Source organism: Perca flavescens, chromosome 2 (genome assembly GCF_004354835.1).
Source record: "Perca flavescens isolate YP-PL-M2 chromosome 2, PFLA_1.0, whole genome shotgun sequence".
Lineage (NCBI taxonomy): Eukaryota > Metazoa > Chordata > Actinopteri > Perciformes > Percidae > Perca > Perca flavescens.
Window position 1 is genome coordinate 27,800,529 of NC_041332.1, and position 19,857 is coordinate 27,820,385.

At 42.1% G+C, this 19,857-nt stretch overlaps 1 protein-coding gene across 2 annotated transcripts in view; it reads left to right on the plus strand.

The window, feature by feature from the left end:
- cntln (centlein, centrosomal protein) overlaps positions 1-19,523 on the plus strand; it is a 91,120-nt gene extending 71,597 nt beyond the window's left edge. For both annotated transcript variants that reach the window (XM_028595351.1, XM_028595359.1), the window contains exons 25-27: positions 886-1,083; positions 8,967-9,041; positions 18,674-19,523. In XM_028595351.1, coding sequence (XP_028451152.1) covers positions 886-1,083; positions 8,967-9,041; positions 18,674-18,784 — 384 coding nt within the window. In that variant the 3' untranslated portion in view covers positions 18,785-19,523. The remainder of the gene's footprint in view (positions 1-885; positions 1,084-8,966; positions 9,042-18,673) is intronic.
- Positions 19,524-19,857: the final 334 nt, after the last annotated feature.

Genomic DNA, 19,857 nt, shown 5'->3' on the forward strand with positions numbered 1-19,857 from the left:
TTTGCTGCAATTCAACATTGTTCATGTGTGATTACCCTTGTTACTGTAATGCACTTGAGTGTTTTCATATGTTTGTACTTTTATTTTTGTATGTGTGCACACACTGTACTTCTTGCTTGGCTATATTGTGTACTGTCCAAGAGTTTTTTTTTATTTTGTTTTTGTGTACAGCAAGTTCTCCTGTCTCTATCTTTCCCTCATCTGACCATCTATTCCAAGGTCAGCTTTTCAGCAGGCTTACAAGGGAATGATACAGAAGATTATTGCCTCGATCAATAAGCTCAAAATGAAGCAAAGGGGAGTTTACTTTATTGACTTTCTTGTGTACAGTGGCAGTTTTAACATTTAATTGTCTCTCTGTATTTAGAGCAAACTCCCATTTAGTGCCCGACAACTGTGCCATCCCAGGCCTGCCTCGTCTCGCTTCCCATTCACTCGGGCAACATTTGAAACAGCCCCTCATAGCTTAATTATTGACAGTGTTATGCTGCCCTGTTGTACTGTGAGACATTCAGAAAGCAAATAAATAAATGAATGGCGTTTTTTCAGTAGCTCTCTCTTTCTCTCCCTGGTGCATGATTCTCTGTCTGTGGAGATTTTAGCAAAACTTGGGGTACGTTTGGTATCAAAGCTGTGTTCCCTCAGCTTTCAATCGACAGGGCAACAAACCCTCAGGTCCACATTCCTACAAGGGAGCGTGAGGCGAAACCGAAGAAAATCTGAGTGTGTCAAACTCAATATTCCTCCATAATGTACTAGGCCTCTCTGGCGCATGCTTGATCAATTTCATTTATTCATCTGCCAGGCAGAGCTATCCCTCTTGTTTTTCTATATCCATTTCATCATCCTCTTCTTTTTTTATTCCTTATTCTCCTCACCCTTCAGGCCCTGGCCAGTGAAATACTTTTAGACGTTCAAGAGGTCAAGCAGCAGTTGATGAAGAGGAGGAGGTTGAGGCAGTCTAACGCTGTGGCAGCAAAGGGCGGCCTCTCAGCCAAGTCTATGATCAAAGCCAAGTCCATCGCTGCCTCCATCCTCAACATGTCAGAGAATGATCTCGCGGACATAATGGACACTGATCAGGTAAGCCCAGGGGACAGTAGGTCAATATTTCATATAAATGCCAACTTTAGGATCTATATCAAGTCGATATTACGCCCAGAGCACTAAACATACCTATAATAGATTATCTATACTGTCAAATTTAAAAACATCCTAAAAGTTTTCAGCAGGTACTGCTTTGTGATTGCACCAGAGGACTAGGAAAGACATTATATCATCAATATCAACTTTTCAATTGAGACTAAATGATGTGCTACAGTAACTTGGGCTTATCCTGTGGAAACAGATGCTGTAGATTGGCATTGGTGTAGAGAAGAGGAAATATGTAGAAACATAATTCTTCTGTTCTAAATTCATTTTGCCTTTATCTAACAGTATCTAGCCTTGCTGGAAATCTCTGCTTCTGTCTGACCTTCTCTTATTAATGGGTAGATAGATTCTGGCAGGTAAGCAAGGTTGAACACCAAGTAAAGGTGAACCAAACACCAAGGTATGTCACTAATAAGTTGGGAAGTTGCAGTCCAATAGAGAAGGATGTGACTTCATGTTTAAAGCTGGTGTTCTTACTCTCAACAAGATCAAAAACCTGTCAACATCTGCAGCACCTGTCAACTTGATACAAGATTTAATACCGCACAAGTTGAGTAAGTACAACTCTTTTCATCGAACTGAAAATCCTTGCTATTGACTGTCGGCTGCTTGCAAAAGTCTGAGTTTCACACTCTTTTCCAACTTGATGGGCCCTTTCTCTACCATAGATCATACCCAGCTATGTCATCAATTAGCAATCCCATGTTACAATCAACCTCACATCCCCAGGGACTTCCTTCCATCTATCACAAGATGAGAGAGGGCGCTCTAGGCACTTACTCACACTTGAAAGCAATTTTAGCCCTTTGCAGCCCAGCTCCACCCAGGAGATGACAGGGAACAGTTTCTCACTTGATGAAAAGTCCCCCTTATCAGAGCTGAAACCTCTGCGTGTAAAACACTCTCTTCTCCTCAACACTTGTTTTTTTTTCTGTCGTATTAATGGTGGTTAATGGCATGTTGCTTGGTGCCTGAACATGGTGGGTGTGTTTTTCCTGTTTTGTTAATTGAACATTCATACATCACAGCGCTGTTGAATATGCACACATGCACCAGAGAATTGTAAATTTCGTGTCACAGTGAGGTTTACAGTATAGGTGTGTGTTACCGGGTGTAATTTTGAACGTCAGAAATAGATCCCAAGATAAATGGTTTGTTTCTGTACAAGCATCTGTACAGATGTGTGTTAAGGTGGGTGTCATGGAGAAACTATTTAAAATGTGCACTAATTGAAACTCCTGCTGTGGAAGTGTGTTTCTATATGTAGATTTTGGTCAGCTTGTGCTTGGAGGTAACACAAAATCAAGTGCACCCTACTTAAACCAGCCTGAACGTACAGTAACTATGCTTCAGCTGTGCACACAAGACTTCACTAGTTGTTTGGCACAGAGTTGAGGTGTCATGATACTTGTTTCAGAATTGGGATTTCTTTTCCCCCTCACTCAAAGAAATATACGGAGCTTTTGCACAACCGTTGTAGATTTTAGATGTTTTTCTGTAGTCTTGAGGACGTGACATGAGGTTATCAGGATGTCCCAGCAGTCTTCAACAAGTCCAACAGATAGCAAGTGTATTCATTTATTCACATGGTAGTGCGAAACCAGTGTGCTGAATGAAAGCTCAGGGCCCAATGGGATTTCTTTTACTTTTCTGTTTTACTTTTAAATGAGAACTCTCCATTGCTACTTTTCTTGCTACTTTTCTTTAGTTTGGCAGATTTCTCTTGTCAACAATATTTGCTGAGGTTTTTAACATTGTAGTGCACTGGTACTTGCTTTTGAAATCAATGCATTTTTGAATTTCAGACTTACCAAAATTTCTAAATGAATTATTCCTGGTTGTGGTAATATTTTAGGAGAACTTTGGGACCAGATGACCTCTGTGTAATGAACACCATCTTTTCCAAAGGCTGCATATTTTCTTTCCTCCAGAGCATTAGTCTTGGGTTGTTGATTTGTCCCTGCAAAGAAACCAGAGTTTTTGCTTGAGGTATTTTTCTGAACAGAAATGTGGTTGTCACGAGGCTACAGTATTTGTGCAGCTGGTTCTGAAGTTATAGACAGCATAACAATGAACATGTTTTCAGCTATTTCATGAGAATGGGGAATTTGTTCACTTTTTGTGTGCTTTTAATGTGTTAATTGATTTTTAAAGCTTTTAAAAGTCAAATAGAAACTTACAGCTGCTCCTTACACACAAGCATATACTGTATACAAACAACACAAAATCAATGTATGGATATAGATGCAAAGAAGAGTCAAAGTGTGCTCAAACATCCACACATGCTTACACACATGTATCACACTGCACATTGTTTATTTGCCTCTGTCCATTCCATAGCTTGCAACAGAGGACCAGAGAGGGCCGAGCAGCTCCAGGCTCCCCTGGCAACTTGTTGTGGAGTTAATGACCCAGATGTAATAAGGCTGTAATTGCCAGGCCAGTTTGTTTTGCACCTAATGTTTGATAGAGGGTCAGTGCTTTGTTATATATCTACCAAGGGTGGGCAAGCACTCTCACGCACATGCACTCCTTCACACACCATGTTCACCCCTGCGGAAGGCTTGAAAGCAGTAGTCACCTCTCTCACCCTCTTTTTCTCTCTCGCTATTATAACCGCACACTCCCCACCCCCGGTCTCTGCCTACTTCTCAGTTACCTGGAGCACCAGGCACAATAAGGCATACACAGAAATTAGCCTAGCTCATTTAGTCCTAAAACGCCTGCTAAAAACAGCTATAAAAACCTATGTTATTCTGGGATAAATATCCTTATCTCCTGAGGGTTTTCTGAAAAAATATTAAGAATTGTCAACGTCTACCAAAATTTTAATATCTAAGCCTCTGTAGCACATAGAAACATGAAATAAAATACATTGTAAAGGTAAGAATCACAGGATTTATTAAAACATGCTCCCTTAGCACTAACATACAAACACATTTTTCAAAAGATTCTCAAAAACAGATGGGGAAGAAAAAAATATATAAATCGATTATATACAATATATAAAAATTACATGCCACCACACTGAACAAGGCATCTTGTTTAGAGAGAGAGGGTTAAAAGTCCTGAGGTGGAACTGGGAACAGTCTCAGTCTCTGAGCTCCATGGCTCACATCTCTCCTCTTTGGCTTGTTGAACAGCATTATCCTCACAGACACTCACAGACAGACACACTGACTGACTGACTGACTGACTCTCACACACACACACACACACACACACACACACACACACATATACAGACACACAGATCAAATTATTTGTGGCGAATGACATGGTGTATGAAGCACTCGCGGTGCAGAGGAAGGTTACACTGCTTGCACCCCATCAGCGTTGACTCAGGACGCACGTTGGTGCCGCAGTGCATCCAGGGGGCTAGGGGTCCACGGGGATTGGCTGTTTCACCCCCGGTTTGCGTGTGAACTGCTTCGCCTTGCGCGGCTGCTAATCCTCGGTTCTCCACTCTACCTGGAATCCGTGAAAGTCATCCTCCTCCTCTCCTTCTGTGTCTGTGTCCCACACACCCCACTCCTGTGCTCTATCCAACGGATCATCTTGCATGTTTTCATCAACACCATCCTCCTCCCTCTCCAACTCAAACTCCTCACTATCTTCCAACTCAATGGGACTTGAGAAAGTAGTTGCTAATCAGTTATGTGATTTTCTCCATAGCAATAGCTTATTTGAAGACTTTCAATCAAGATTTAGAAAGAATCATAGCACAGAGACGGCACTGGTGAAAATTACTAACGACGTTCTAACTGCTGCAGACAAAGGACTTGTTTCCATACTTGTTTTATTAGATCTTAGTGCTGCTTTTGACACTATTGACCATACAATCCTGTTACAGAGATTAGAACACTTAGTCGGAATTAAAGGAATTGCACTAAGATGGTTTAAGTCTTATTTCTCTGATCGATCTCAATTTGTTAATGTTAATGATAAATCCTCTAAGTATGCGAAAGTTAAACATGGCGTTCCACAAGGCTCAGTGCTTGGACCAATTTTATTCTCCTTATATATACTTCCTCTTGGTAATATCATTAGGAAACACTCCATTAACTATCACTGCTATGCGGACGACACCCAATAAAACTTATCAATCAAACCAGACGAAACAAGTCAGTTAGTTAAACTTCAAGCATGTATTAAAGATATAAAATCCTGGATGACCTATAATTTTCTGATGTTAAACTGTAACAAAACTGAAGTTATTGTGCTGGGCCCTAAACACCTCCGAACTTCATTATCTAAAGATATAGCTACTCTGGATGGTGTTGTCCTGGCCTCCAGCACTACTGTCAGAAATCTAGGAGTTATTTTTGATCAGGATATATCCTTTAACGCCCATCTAAAACAATCATCGAGAACAGCCTTTTTTCATCTTCGTAACATTGCCAAAATTAGGAATATCCTGTCTCAAAACGATGCTAAAAAACTAGTCCATGCATTCGTTACTTCCAGGCTGGACTATTGTCATTCCCTACTGTCAGGTTGCTCAAATAAGTCCCTTAAGACTTTCCAGCTGATCCAGAATGCTGCAGCATGTGTTCTGACGAGAACTAAGAAAAGAGATCATATTTCTCCTGTTTTAGCTACTCTGCATTGGCTTCCTGTGAAATTCAGGATTGACTTTAAAGTCCTTCTCCTGACCTACAAAGCCCTAAATGGTCAAGCACCATCCTATCTAAAAAAGCTCTTAGTACCTTATTGTCCCACTAGAGCACTGCGCTCCCAGAATGCAGAGTTACTGGTGGTTCCTAGAGTCTCCAAAAGTAGAATGGGAGCAAGAGCCTTCAGCTACCAGGCTCTTTTCCTGTGGAATCAGCTCCCAGTCTGGGTTAGGGGGGCAGACACCATCACCTCATTTAAGAATAAACTGAAAACTCTCCTCTTTGATAAAGCTTATAGTTAAGAAGTGAGGAGTTGCAGCGTCTGCCTAACCCGGCCCACCTGCTTCTCTTCGTAGTCATCAGATTTATTGATCATATAATCAATAATATAGTGTGAGTTGAGGGGGGCAGGTCAGTAGAGCCTCTCATCAATGTTTTCATTTGTTTCCTTTTATATGCATCCTGTCCCAGAACTGCTTGTTACTAACCTAGCTCTGGGGAGTTTACTCCCCGGAGTCCTTATGTTTCTTCTTCAAACGCCCGGCCGCGTCCTGCTGCGTCTGCTACACCCACCCATGCTCTGCAGCGCCACGTTTCATCCCGCAACGTCCTGCTGTGACATGAACTACAACGACTACCTTCAAAGTCACTGTTCCACTATCTTTAATGCGACTATTATCGCCATCACACCCCCAACCGGCCGCGTCAGACACCGCCTACCAAGAGTCTGGGTCTGCCGAGGTTTCTTCCTAAAAGGGAGTTTTTCCTCACCACTGTCGCAATAGCCACTGCTAATGCTTGCTCTTGAGGGAATTACTGTAATTGTTGGGGCTTTGTAAATTATGAGTGTGGTCTAGACCTACTCTATCTGTAAAGTGTCTCGAGATAACTCTGTTATGATTTGATACTATAAATTAAATTGAATTGAATTGAATGTCACTGCCCTTGCTGTCAAAATCCTCCTCTGCCGTAGCCATTTTCCCGCTCGCTCAAAAACAAATGCACGTGTATGTCTGATTGATTGACGTGACTTTCAGCCAACCACAGTACATTTGGGTGGTCACGTGGTCTTTAAAAAAAACCCAACAAGACCCACCTCATGTGTATTTGAACCAATGACAGTGCGTTCTATGCTGCACGCGTCATGAAAAGGATGACGAATACCAAATGCTGCGCCACGCAGCAGCCGGCAGGAGGTTCAGAGTTGCGCAACGCAGTAACCGGCGGTAGATGTAATGTTTCGGTGCGCAGTATCCGGGACAAATGGGCTAGACCAACTGCTATCACCTGGGATCACACATAGAGGGTACCAGGAAGCTGGGGAACACCAGTGAGAAACGCATGCTTAATCCAAATAATAATAATAATTTTATACTTTATTAATCCCGTAAGGGAAATTACAGTGTTTTCATTCTGTTGTTATTATACACAGGTCTGAATTACACACACATGCTCAGTACTTATACATGCACTAATGGAGAGATGTGAAGGGGGCTGCCTATGGAAAGGCGCCATGGATATGGCCAATGCCAAAATCTTAAATGTCCCAGATAGGGCTTCAACTATCGATTATTTTAGAAGTCGAGTGGTCTACTGATTATTATATTGATTAATCGAGTAATACTTTTGCTTTATTAAAGAGCAATATTAATATACAATAGAAAAAAATAAGCCAAAAAACAAACCAGCTCTGTGTCAACACAGTGTGGACTCCCCGGGTTTTGCGTCATGAGGGGAGAGCTCTTATCTCAACCAGCAATCCTAGTGATTAACGTTACCATGTGTCAGGTCCGCTCCGTGGACATGCGTAACATTAGACCAGATGCTTCCTGCTGAGAGGCTGAAGCATTGATGTTGTGCTGCTGTGGTAAGCTAGTTCGGTTTCCCAATAGACACACTACAGAGTACAAAGTTTTTATTTTGTTACAGCTTGAAATGATCCCAAATAAAGTCTCTGGCCTGTATCTTCTCTTCGTCCCTCGCTATTTTCTCTCTCTTCCTCCATTTTCCAATCCGCACCATCTTCTTCACGTCACCTGCGCATTGTGTGACAGTAATAATCATTCGTGTGAAACACAATGGGCTGTATATAGTTATATGGATTAAACAAAACTTTGATGCAAAGAATTTGCGTCAATGATTTTTAGTAATTACTCAAAGTTACTCAAGTAATCGTCTTAGACCTAGTCCCAGCCGGCCCACTGAGTATCTTTCTCAATTGTGTAAAATGTTGTCCAGCAGAAATGAAATTAATTCTTCCCAATAATCAAGGCACTCTGCTTTTTTTTTTTAAATATAAAGGTTAAAAAGCCTTTATTATGTGGAGTATATATATTTTTTTCTAAGGTACTGAATGTTCTTTACAATTTATGCAACATGTGTTCAATCGGCTGCTTTAGGCAAAATAATAGAGATAATATGATTGATAGGCACTGTACACCTAACTTTAACATTGTTAATCATTTTCTCAGCTGAAGGTCCTTAAAATGTATGTTGCAGATTTTTTGACTGGCTCACATTAAAATTGATATGAATATTGGGTGATCTTCAGAGCGCACTCTGGTGAAGTCAGCACCCGAAGCGGACTCTATCAAAGTTCACATAAAGTCTGCATGAGCCCCCTCGTGGACTTTTGGCATTGGACAGCCCTTTGCTGTCCCAGACTTCACAGGACTGTGCCCGTTAGGTCCGTCTGCAAGCGCAGGGACTTTTAGATTCAGCCGCACACACACTTTTCTCCCCCCTCCTACCCTCCCCGCGTCCCTGTGGGGCAGTACAAGGCTCGTCACATCATTTCAAGCAGCAACGCCTGGGGTTTGAAGTGAAGAGGTAACGCATTAGTGCTGAGCAGTTGCTCTTCTTTCTGTTCATTAACAGTAACAAGGCTACCACTCTGTTAGGTCTTTATACATGAGTAGCACGCAAACATATAATGGCATACCTTGCCACTGAGTCTCCAGAGAGCTTTTTCAAGGTCCTCACTGGTGTGATGCTACAATTCTGCCCTTAAGCAGGAGACTCACAGAGGCCAATCTAAAGATACAGCAGCAGGTTCTCTATCGAAATATCAAGTATCTCTAGTCTGATTCACTTGAAATATTCTTATTTTCTCCATATACAAAACCCTAAGATTCCTAGGATTATCTTTTAGTTTCCTACCTGTCATTGAAATAAATGTATTTGCTGTTGTGTTTGCAGGGGTCAGAGGCCCGTTCAGAAAGTCCAAGAGACCAGGAGTGGCTGGACCACCTGAACCACATCCTCCAGCAGAAGGTCAGACTCACACCCATCTGCAATAATGATAACACAAGTCACTCATTCCTAAACATACAAAAGCTATAAGCAGCCTCCCTTCATTGTATAATTAATTTCCTGGCTAGCACCGCTCTTATTTGAGGTGTAGATTTGTATAACAAATGTTGTCTAGAGTGTCAAAAGGGAACAGAAAATTGGCAGAAACTTTATGGAAACAAAGATAAGTTCAAATGGAGCAGAGTGTTATTCTTACTTGGCAAAACTTGGCCAAAATCTTGTACTGGTGTAATTTCCTTAAGATTCCTTTAAGAAGGAAGATGGCCAATGATTTGTATTGCTTTGTATAAGCAAAAAGGGGTATTCATTTGTTATCACTCCACCACTATTTTATAATTTTCTGTCACTTACTCCGTGTCAGTGACATAGAGAAAGTTGAAATGGTTGAAGCGGAAACAAATTATTTCATTGCAAAACTTTATTTTAAAATTGGTCAGGTGTTTACATTTATTTCTGAAAAGCTATACAGTATATTGTTAAAAGTAGTATTACCAAGGTAAATGTATTAAAGAAATATTTTGTTATATATTGACTTTTTGCTTGGTAATTTAGAATAATTAATTAATGTTCATTCAAGTTTAATTTGTATTTAAGGATTGAATGATAGTGTAACTTTATGTATTTAAACTACTAATAATTACAAAGCCAAAGGCTGTTAGACATTTTTTAATGCAATTGCAAGAAGCCGTTTTTTTGTCTAGATTCCTATTATTATACCAAATATTTTAGCCTAACATTGCAGATATGCGGCTTTGTTAGTCTTCAGTGTAGAAGAATTTGGGCACCAGTTTAACCCAAATACAGTAAATGGAGGAATTGTTTGTTACAATCCCAATAATGTGTCCTGTCCTCAGAAAACAACAATGATGCAAAAGATTAAACAAAGAAAAGCAACTACATCCTTTGTGTGTGTGTGTGTGTGTGTGTGTGTGTGTGTGTGTGTGTGTGTGTGTGTGTGTGTGTGTGTGTGTGTGTTCGCACGTGCACAGCCACTCATTTGTGAGTGCTCTGCTGGAGCTTTACTTGAGTACTGTCAACGTCTGCTCGCTGTGATATGTGTATGATTGAGAGTGTCGACTCTGTGTATGTGTGTGTCTTTCCTGTGTTCTTGTCAGCGGCTGCCACAGGCACTCATGCGTCGCCTTCACACCACGACACACACCAGACACTGTTCTCTTGTTCCCCAGATCTTCTTCTGACCTTTCCACCTTCCTCTCCCCCCCACACACACACACACACACACACACTACTGAATCCATGTTTTTCCCTTCTAGCTGGACAGCTCTCAGTCCCTGTTCTGTCTCTCTCTGCCATCCTCCACTGTCCTGCATTCCTCTCTCTTTCTCTCTCTCTCTTTGGCTCAGACCCCGAGGCAGCTTGTTAGTGGGGAACTAAATATTGATTTGGCGGGCCTGTCGATGCCGAGAGAATGAGCTAGTGTCCACCAGAGACCTCGGCACCGGCAGCCTGCTATCGACGTTTTCCGTGGGCAGAACAGGGGTGGTGGAAGGTGGGGGGAGTAGTGGAGGAGGAGAAGACTGGAGTATGACAAGGCTGAGACTCGCCCCTAGGTCTCTGTGGGGACCGCTGGGACCACCGCAGTCATTCTCTCCCCCCTCCCCCACACTGCAACAGACTTTTTCTATCCTCTTTCAAGTCCATCTAGTTCTGTTTTTTTTTCTTCATTTATTTCTTTCTATTTATTTTTCCTCTCTTCTCTATCTCGTCTGGTTTTTAAACGTGTGCTGTCATATCAAAAGGACACCAGGCTCTGTCTCTGCATGTGTGTCTCGTATTTCTGTCGTTTTTTTCTGACAGGCTGGTGTGACATCTTACATACTAAGAGACCAAGGGAAGGGTCTATGAAGACAATTTCAGTGCCTGTCTATTAGTTAATTAAGGTAGATCTCCTAATGTTGACGTTTCTATAACGTTATGATAACATGTCTATACTGCACATGTCCGCTAATGCTGAGAAGTGAGCGTTTTCTTAGTGAGGGAATACACTTCAAGAACTCATACTCTATCCTCTTTGCCTCTCTACTCTCTGTCATAGCTTATGAAAGGCTCACCAAGCAGAACATCTGTGAAGTGGAATGGCCTGGCCTGTCACCCTGCCTGTGACACTAATAACACACTCCCCTAATAGTGATATGATCTTACCCCTGAGCTGCACTCACACACACTTCTTTGGATTAAAAGACACAGTGACAGAAATAGACCCAGTGAAAGGAAGGAGAGAGATCCATGTCCTTAACTGGCTGGCTGTCACTGAAAGAGGATGAGGATGTGTCCAACTGTGTGTGTATGTCTGGGTATGTGTGTGTATTTGTGTGTGCATGTGCACTCTCACGACAGCCTCATCTTGTCACTGTCAGTGCCTAATGGAGCTGCCAGTGGGACAGCACTTTATTATCTCAGTGGCCCTGTCAATAGCAAACCCATCACTCACTCTTTGTGTGTGTGGGTGTGTGGGTGGGTGTGTGGGTCTGGGTGTGTGTGTGTGCAGATGTGAAAGAGCTGAAGAGTGGTATGTATGTGTGCATCTGTGTCTCTGTTTGTGGGCCATTGTTCACCATCGCTGTCATGCGCTGCCACATGTCAACCTAACAAGAAAGAGAGACAACCCCAACACATCGACAAACAGTGCGTTGCAGGCATCGAGATAGGTGATGTGAATACGTTGAGTTACTGCTCCGTTGATGCCAAAGAAGTGCCATAGATTTCTGGAGCCCCCTCACCGCTGCCCCACACGTCTACTCAAAACCAAATGAAACATTGCATTCATTTCTTCGTCTTTCACCTCCACTGTTGAGTTAATGAAATCAAGCCCTACGCCTCTCAGTGGAGAGCCACCATAAGCGGCGCTCCATAGCCAGAATTGAGGGACGGTGCTATGTAATAATCATGAGCAGGCCAGGGGGTGTACTGTATGGCTCCACCGCAACCCACCATGAATAAGGCCAGCAGAGAAGATGGAGTGTCCATGTGGGCCATGGGGTCCAGGCACCGGCCCGGGGAAGCATTGATTTAATTGCCTTTGGTTTATTTGTGGAGTCCTAATTATTGACTGGAGGTAGAATTTAATGGGCCAAGTCTTTATGAAGACAGGGAAATGACTGGCTTCTGCTGCTGGCCAATAATGAACAAGAGGACCATGTGCATGCAAGTGTGTGCACATGCATGCAAACACACACGCTCCCTCCAGATCATTTTTCAGACTCATTTTGTACACACACATACCCGTCTCAAGCCTCATGACAGCATAATAACATTTAAAAAGTCATTGACTCTGTTGATTTCTTTATGAGAGGACAGTGGTTTGGTTTACTGGTATGGGGTGGCGCTGAGGGCCTGCTAATATTTACTTCACAATCACACCCGAGGGAGACGTACAAGCATCACTTCTTATCAGCCTCCAAACTATAACAAGCAGGTGAACATTACATTAAGACACTAGTAGAGACAGGCTGGACCAATTTCGACTGGACTTATTATAAAACATCAATGGCGTTAATGGATGAACTACAGGCCTGGAATTTTTCCTGTAATTTCAAACCCTTATTGAACTTTGGGGAGGGGCTGCTGCTGCTTATTGCTACGATATTAATGACATCATTTATCTAGTTAAATAACCGACTTTATTCATGTCACTTCTTTTCAAAGCCTCTCACCATATGGGTAGTTCCATAGGGCATTACGTCATTAACCCTCAGTATTAAACATATCAAAGGCTCCATGCCTTACTTACAGTGCTAATGCAGCAAGAAAGTTTTCTATTGTTGTCAGTGCTGTGAGGGTGAGGGGTAGTGTGTTGTGTTGTGTGGCTCATTATGCCTCTGTAACGACAAGGAACAGCTCGGAGTCCCACGCTTCTCTCTGAAGGAAAGTGACTCTAATTAAGCCTCATTTAATGATTGAGCTAATTAAATCAGCCACTCTTTTTCTGTCTCTGTAAATGTATTTGTATGTGTGTGGAGGGGACTCAAGCCGAGCCTTTGTACTGTAAATATGTCACTGGGACAGTTGCAGGGACCAGAAGGGTCAATCCCAGGGGTAGACTGGTGTTAATACCAGAGCACACTGTGAGTTATCCTGTACGTTCAACTTGCATTTTACATCAGTAGAAACGGCAGATACAGCTTTTTGCTGCTGTTCCTTAGCCATTAAACTGTTGGGTTGATTACTTAACCAGGCAAGCTACAGTATATCAAACTGCACATTTCAGGAGATCAGTTAAAATAGGCCAGGTGAATAATAGTATTATTTATTCTTGAGTCATGATGCTATTTTGGAGCTTTAAGGTTGCTGCCAGTTTGATTGTACCTGAGGGTCGTCCTTTGGAGCATAGTGGACTTTTGTTTTTTAAGTTACTACAGGAAGAAAATTAAGGATGAAAGTAGACATTTCCTCATTGAATAGATGATGAGATGCGTTAAATTCCCTCATGTCAGGTAACAAGCATTGAAAGGGAACAATTCTTAGCACCTTCTTGTTTTGTATGTGACAGTTTGCCGCAGGCACAGACACTTTTGTTGATTGTAACTGCTTCCCAGTACATTACCATGGCCAATGAGCCATACTGGTGATCACGGGTGTGTTCTTGCTGAATTCTACCTAAAGGTTGCATCTGTTTTGTATGGATATCACCTTTCTATATTTATACCCCAATCGTGCCTGAATCACCTCATTTTCACACCTAATGAGTAGGAACCTGAAACAAAGACCCGGTGCTTTCCGGTGTTTAATCTTGGGTGTATTTAGGTCAGATCCCTAACAAATGCATGTTGCACACTGAAATGATGTTTCCAAACAACGTATCAAGAAAAGAAGAGATTTTTAATTACAGTATTTGTGGCCCCAAGTGTCCAATTCCCTTTCATATCAGTCTCTAGTGACCTAAAGGGGAGAAAAGAGAGGGATCTGCTCCGCTGCAGGGGTAGGTAATTACGAAGGAGAGGGAGAGAATAGGCTTGTCGGTGCTTTAGTGATTTTCTTACCTGAGCCCCTCTTTGCAAATGTGACATATTCATTATAGGAGATAATCAAATGCAAGACTTTTTAGTGTGGTGCCTTTGTGCTTGGGCTTTTTTTTAATCTATTTATCATGCTGTTGTTGTTGTTATTCCCCCGTTTGATAAATTTGATTTTCAAACAAAAGTGAGAAGATCAAAGATCAAAGAGCTGTTTTTACCTCTCTGTGATAAAACTACTGTAACTACTTCTCCCTTACCTTGAATAGTGGCCTAGATTGAAGACGGCTAACCAGCCAGGGAAGATTTATAGCAGGAATCCTTCACCACTGTGAAAACACTCCTGTCGTGCCAATCAGATCCGAAGCCTTACTTTTTAATAGTGATTATTAGATTAACCAGTAGTGTACATCCTTGTTTATTACACAAATTTATTACAGATAATATACACTGTACAACTATAAGGTATGCTGTTGTTACAGGTAGACACTCCTGTAGGACTTTGGAAGGACCCAAATGTAATTTTTAAAATTGTAGTTTAATTAAGCAGCAACATCTGCCTAATTATACTACATTTATATTGATAAGGTGGTAAACTAGTGAATAACTGAGAAAGAGCACTCAATAGTAACATGCTGAGGGAATGCAGAAATTTGAAAGATGTACCCCGTTATATCTCTTTTAGGCTCTCTGATTCCCCCTCCCTCTTCATTCTGACTCATTTAGATATCCAGCAGTCTGACACAATCTTTACAACTACTCACAAATTGGGCCCTTGGAAATAATTGCACTAACACGTTCCGAGGGAGAAGACAAAAGAGCTAGAATGATCGATCTTTTAAGAAGAAGAAAAAAGGTGATGTGTGTAATGCCACTACCAGACAATGGTCACTGGAGTGCTTCAACTTTGAGCTGCTTCTTGCCTTGAGGTGTGCCCCAGGCTGTAGAATAGCAATGTCATTTAATTGGCTCATAAAAACACCTTTTGCTTGCAGCTCTTGTTCTTGTCTTCACACACACACGCACACACACACACACACGCACATGCACGTACTCACTCTTACACACACACACGCTTGTCAGTGTCAGTGGCTTTACATGTCAGTTCACTTCTGAAACATGTTCATGAAATCACACCTAGACAAAAGGTCTGCTCTGCAGGGCCTGTTGAATAGTAATGGACGTGAGTTAGCATGGCTTAATGCTACAGTAGCTTTTTTAGTGTTGCCATAGGGGACAGGGCCTCTTGCAAAACCGCGGCTACGTTGCTTAGTGCTGGCGAAGGCTAGCTGTGCCAAAGGGGACAGGGGCCCGGCTAAATCAACTGTAGCATAACATTAGTGCCAGTTCCTAACACTGCCTTAAGCAGCCCATGGGATGTGGTAGAGCAGCTGCATCACAGCTTACCTCCAACCATCCTGCAGGGTTTTGGTCCCCAGCAAATGTGGCAGTTAGATGAAAGGAAAGGATAGTCCTGATTGTCCCGTCCGTGAGCCTGTGTGTGAGTGCTTGTGTTTCCTTGTGCCAGAATCTGCTGATGTGAGTCACACACACACCATAGGGAGATTAATCTGAATGAGAGGTATTTTATCAAACGCAATAGAATCATTTATCAACCAAGAGACCAAAATGTTCTCTCACTGTACTTGACATAAATCAACTTTAATGAAGCTTTATAAAGATGTTGATGCTGTTGTATTTATGCCTATACAGTACGTTACACAGTTTTTGTGCACGCCCGTGGATTAGGGGTTAAGACGCCAACCATAAAGCGCAACATCCCCAGTACTCTCTTCCCCTTGTGTCTTGTTGTCTCTCCACTGTCTGAGTTAAAGACTTAAAATGCCCTAAAAATACTTAAGATGAAGGAATGGAAAGAAGATAGGGTTTCCTTCATAGTTTTAACATCTGTTTCAGACTTAAACTTCACTCATCTTAGGTTTATCTAGATCATGTTTACCTGTTAGTGTTGTTTACCCATATTCCCATATCGGTACTTTTAATGATCCAGTCTCCCTCTTTGCTGTCCCATAGAGCCTTGTGTTGTGGCTGTGTCTCTATTTTAGTGGGTTTGTTTGCATAGTTAGTGGCTCTAAGTGCAATTAGCTGATTGGGAAATTGTGCGCGTGTGTGTGTGTGTCTGTGCCGATGTGAATGTGTGTGCGTGTGTGAGACAGAGAGAGTGAATTCTCCCTGGAGGACAGAGGCAGAGGGAGTTGTCTCAGCAGTTACTTCAATGTAGTGGTTCTCTGAGGAATAGCGCTGTGTGTTTGATGCATCCAGTGCTGTTGGAACTGATTCCCCACAGCACACATGCTCAAGTGCGTACACACACACACTTCCCGGCACACGGGGCCTTGTGTTCTCTGCTCCTGTTACCTTTTAATGAAGAGGAGAGATGTGTCAAGGGCCAGCGTGAGGTTCCCACTCTCTCCAGACATATTGGAAATTGATAAGACGATAGTTTCAGATGTCCTTAAAACATGTCAGCTGCAGACCTAATTCTAATATGAGTTTGTGTTAATCACTTCAAAAAGAAACACGATACCTTGTATTCCCTGATGCAGATGTTATTTAGCAAAGTTTGTTACAGCACTTCAGACTTGTGTCAGCCTGTTTTCTCTGTGTATGGTTCAATAGCTTATGTTTTCACATTCTCTTTCAAGATATTAAAAGTGAAAGAATTTATGATATTGAAGTCACTATTTTCAGCTTGGCCAGTCCACATCTCATTTTATGCCATGTGACTTAGGAAACAACTGCTCAGGGAATGAATTTGTTTCCCTCGCTTGAAAAAGGCGCTTGTAAAAGGCTGTACATAACTTAAAGTGAATATCTATAGGCTATACAGTATGAACGCCTGCCTTTGATCAGGCGCCCTAATGACCATAAAATCCTTGTGTTGATTCAGAGGGAAAACAAAATTAGCCAGAACTCTGAGGAGAAGCCTGCTCACCTCTTCTTTTTTTTCTTTTTCCATTGTTTCCACGACAACAACTAACCAAACACATATAGTTCCTTCACACTCAACCTTTGTAATCCTGTATGATTAAGTGGACATATATTCTCATCCTTTCACATTCCCAGCATAAACACAGTCTAGTAAAAACACAACAATGCTGTAAATGTCCCCATCGATGCTCATGATGTTTATTGTTATGCCTTGAGACGTGTCTACTGAAAAGTGATCACTCTGGGGAAAGCGTAGTGTATGTTCAGCCAACCAAAAAGAAAGGGACTGGTTGCAATATTCCTGTGCTTAAAGGATCAATTAAATATTTTTTTTAAGTCTGTCACAAAACACTACACACATGCCCACATGTACATTAAATGTTTTTGGATGCTGTAATCATTTCTCCTGTCCATATTGGCCAAGAAGAGATCCCCCTCTGACACAATTCCAATGTATTGTGAGGTACAACATTCACAGTCCTTTTCCAATGCAAAATGAATTCTAAAATTTAGCTAAAGCTTATATGAGGTTTGTTAAATCGAGTGGAGAGCTTCCAATGTTATGGCCATTTTAGTACAAAATTTCTCATTTTGTTTCCTCCTGAAGTGGGTCCTGGCTGAGCTGCAATGGAGGGATAGTAACAGAATGATTTGGCAGATGCTCTCTTGATTTGTCTGACTTCAATCTTGGAACCCATCGGCTATCGGTCCGACAACAATTTAGCCTTTGGGGGGAAATGGCCAATATTTCCAGTGTAGCCAGCGGATAACAAATATACAGGACAAGACTTGCTCTTCCGTGCACCAGCCATTGTTTATAGTCCGAGTCAATGCATTTTGTAGATCTTTTATGCCCAGACGACATTTTGGCTAATCTTTATAAACAGATATCTGCATATGAATGCAGATCAATAAAAAAAAAAGCTAATAAAAAGCTAAATCCTTGTCAGATGACAGCTGATGGGTTCCGAGATTGCATTTTGGCCAATGCGTTCCGCCTCTTTTCCTATCCTCACAGACTGTTTACCTGCATGCAACCAAAGTCCGCTCAAACGTGATTGGTCAATACTACAAACAAACTACAAACGGAAACCAGAACGCTTTATACCATAGTCTTGTCCCGTTGCCGACACATTCTGCATTCATGCAGATATCTGTTTATGGCAATTAGTCTGACTCAGACTACTGACGCCTCATATTAGCTTTAGCTTAGTTTCACATTGCCAGACCATATATGCAATGTATGTCTGCCTACACCGCTTATCTATTCTGGGATAGGGGAAAAAATGCTCTAGCTTGTTTCTATTTCTTTAAACAAATCACAACCGTCCTGAGTGGCGCTAAGCCCCAGATGCAGCAACCGTGCCCTTGCAAAATAGATAGTGGAGATAGTGGATGGGGAGACATCTGCTGCTGTGTAGCCTGTTTTATAAATTGCTTTGTAAAAACACTCAACATGGACGGTCCCTCAAAAGTTTGAAAAGTCCTCAGGCGCCATCTGAGGTTCTGTTTCAGAAAACAGCACATAGTCTCTCTGAAAAGCTGCCAGGTGTCAAAAATCAGACTTTTTTTTTTTTATAGTGGTGAATTTGTGTGTTTTCCTCATTTTCTCTAACCCCTTCTACTACCGCCCCCACACCCTTTTTCTATCCATCTCCTCCCCTGCAGATCCCCTCTGCTGGCCAGCTAATGGAGGCTCTGCGCGTGAAGATGAAGGAGAGGAAAGTGCTGACAGAAGAGCTGGCCACGCTCGCAACACCAGTCAGCGAAAATGCCTGACTCCCTGGGCTGAAGCTGGGAAAACTGTCATCCTCTTCTTTTTCTCCCTCCCTTCTTCACTCCCTCCCCGGTTCCTACTCAGTGGGAGCTGGGCTGAGCCAAGCTGAGCCGGGGCAGCAGAACCAATATTTGTGAGAAAAGCGCTGTCGACTCACTCTGGGCCACTGGCTCAACACAGCAGCCCGGCTTTTGTAAATGAGCCCTCGACATCTGTGTTAGCGTTCAGTGCACTATGTCTATCAGACAGGCCCCATTAGGGCCAAGCTAATTTACAGTGCAGCCACTCTCCCCCACTCTCAACGCAGACCTGGGGTGATAAGGCAAATGCTTACGCTAATGTTTAAGTTAGACTTTTTTTTTTTTGCCCTCTTTTACCTCTCTCCCTAATTTATTTGGCACCTGAAGGACCTTAGGGTGCAGGGACTTGACCTAGCAATGCCAAGTCGACACTTTGAGAAAGTCAAGAGTGCAGCACAGAGCAGAATAGTCACTGTTAGAGGTTACTACACTGCTCTCAGAAAACATATCCAATGATTGAAGCCCGCTGCATTTTATTCATCAAATGCACTGCAAGTATTTATTTCTGAAGGAAATTATCTTTGTTTGTGGATGTTTAACATATGTTATAGTTCCTACTCTGCATTTCTTCTGTTTATAATTTTATATGGTAATAATGTATAGATATTATGATTTTCTTCTGAAAAGCTCTTATTTGCTAAATAAAAAACAATTTCACTTATTTTTGGCTACATTTTGTTCTTCAAAAACTGCATTATTGTTGGAGTTTCATGGTCGTATTTTTTTTCAGCAGTTCACAGGACTGTCAGTCATGTGATTGTGACTGAGGATGCTCTGGTGGACAGCAGGGTTCTCACACATGATTGACATGCTGACTATTGGCATGATTCCTGTCTGTAACAAGTGACCCCTGCTGTTGACATCATTAACAAGGGTCCACATGAGCACACACACAGCACAGCACAGGGTTGTATTAGAGGAGTGGTTACATCCTTGACATAACTACCTCCAACCCCTTTTATCTGTTTTCCTTTTCCTCCCGCTCTTATTATTCA